The sequence below is a fragment of the Terrapene carolina genome, unplaced genomic scaffold, assembly GCF_002925995.2.
Source record: "Terrapene carolina triunguis isolate 2854851 unplaced genomic scaffold, T_m_triunguis-2.0 Scaffold14222, whole genome shotgun sequence".
NCBI classification, from domain to species: Eukaryota; Metazoa; Chordata; order Testudines; family Emydidae; genus Terrapene; species Terrapene triunguis.
The window spans coordinates 1-1,715 of NW_020678573.1; the positions used below are offsets into that span (position 1 = coordinate 1).

At 55.0% G+C, this 1,715-nt stretch overlaps 1 protein-coding gene across 1 annotated transcript; it reads right to left on the reverse strand.

Annotated features, from left to right (window-relative positions):
• Positions 1–5: 5 nt before the first annotated feature.
• LOC112122492 (cAMP-dependent protein kinase catalytic subunit alpha-like) lies at positions 6–1,614 on the reverse strand (the record flags this gene model as incomplete). Its single annotated transcript, XM_026661672.1, has 3 exons — positions 6–146; positions 1,235–1,357; positions 1,473–1,614. Coding segments are annotated over 3 exons (406 nt in total), but the record flags the coding sequence as incomplete, so codon positions are not given.
• Positions 1,615–1,715: the final 101 nt, after the last annotated feature.

A 1,715-nucleotide genomic window follows, 5' to 3' on the forward strand; every position in this document is an offset into this window, starting at 1 on the left:
ATCCAGTCAGTGGTAGCAAACCACTTGTGGTTCTTGATGTCGTTGACCCCGTTTTTGAGGTTGCCAAAGCGTTTGGTGAGGTCCACCTGCAGCAGGTTCCGGAGCAGGTCCTTCAGGTCCGAGCTGAAGTGAGACGGGAACCGGACCTGGGGTGGGGAGGAGAGACAGAGGTCTGGCTTTTACCTGCCCTGCCCTCATGGCTAGATTCATAGATAAACCTAATAATGTACAGCCCCTAGCACAGAGGGGTCCTGGGCTATGCCTGGGCGCTGAGGCACTACCATAATACACCTAATATGTACATCACCTAGCACAATGGGGTCCTGACCCATGACTGGGGCTTGTACGCACTATCATAATATACACCTCATAATAAATAACAAGCCCTTTAAAAACACTCCAGGACAACGAGTGGACAAGAAGTGGGGGCGCTACTGAGGACTGACACAGGAGCTGAAATGGTTAATTAGCAGCCGCCCCCCAGCTCTTATTGAGCATTTTTCCTCCACAGATCTCAAAGCAGGGCTGCCGCATCACTATCCTCATTTTACGTAAGGGGAAACTGAGGCACAGGGGGACGTGACTTGCCCACGGTCACTCAGCAGGCTGGTAGGAGAACCGGGAACAGAACCCAGGCCTGTTGAGTTCCCCACTAGCTTTAAAGCTGACCATGTCCAACACGAGTGCTTGGAGATCCTTGGCGAGAAGGCGCTGGAGTGGGCAGAGGAACATTATGGGCTCTTGGTTACTATGGTTATGAGTGCTGTACCAGTGCCTGGAGATGACTGATATGTTTAAGGAATGTTTAGTGTAGCAGGGTTGTGGAGGGTTTTGCAACTCACAACAGTGTATAAGAAAACCAAAGGCACCTGTTCCAGGAGTCCCCATGAGAGTTACAGGGTGGTGGGGTGGGGGATGGAGTCCATGTGTTGGGGAAATAGGGGCACGTGGCGAGAGAGGGTCCATGTGTGGGGGGCACAATGGGGACGATGTCCATGCGTTGGAGAACAGGAGTACGTGGCAAGGGAGGGTCTATGTGTTGGGGTGCAGGGGGAATGGGGTACATGACAGGGAGGATGCCCACGTGTTGGGGATTGGGGGAGCATGGGAGGGCATGAGCATGTCGAGGGTGCGAGCACCTCTCTGATCAGTCGCTGAGACTTGGCACCCCCCTTTACCTGGCGATCTCCGCCCCCCCAAATCACACAAGTGTCCCCTCTCCCAGCCCAAATACCTTGCCAGAGACAATCTTCTCATAGATTTGAATGGGCTGGTCCGCGAAGAACGGGGGGTAACCAGCCGCCATCTCGTAGATGAGGACGCCCAGGGCCCACCAGTCCACAGCCTTGTTATAACCCTGCCCGGGGAAAGCAGGCCAGGGTCACGCACCAAACATTTGAGGGTGGGGGGAACCACCTGGTGGCCAGGGATCAGATGGAGATCAGGCAGTGGAGAGGCCCTCCCCAGCTCACCTTGCTGAGGATGATCTCGGGGGCCAGGTATTCCGGGGTCCCACACAGAGTCCAGGTTCGGCCTTTCACCCGCTTGGCAAAACCAAAATCCGTCACCTGGAGCCAAAACACAGAGAGGGGAGAAGCTGGATCAGCCTGGAGGCTGTGACAGCAGAAGGGGAAGGGGGGAGAGATAGCTCAGTGGTTTGAGCATTGGCCTGCTAAACCCAGAGTTGTGAGTTCAATCCTTGAGGGGGCCATTTA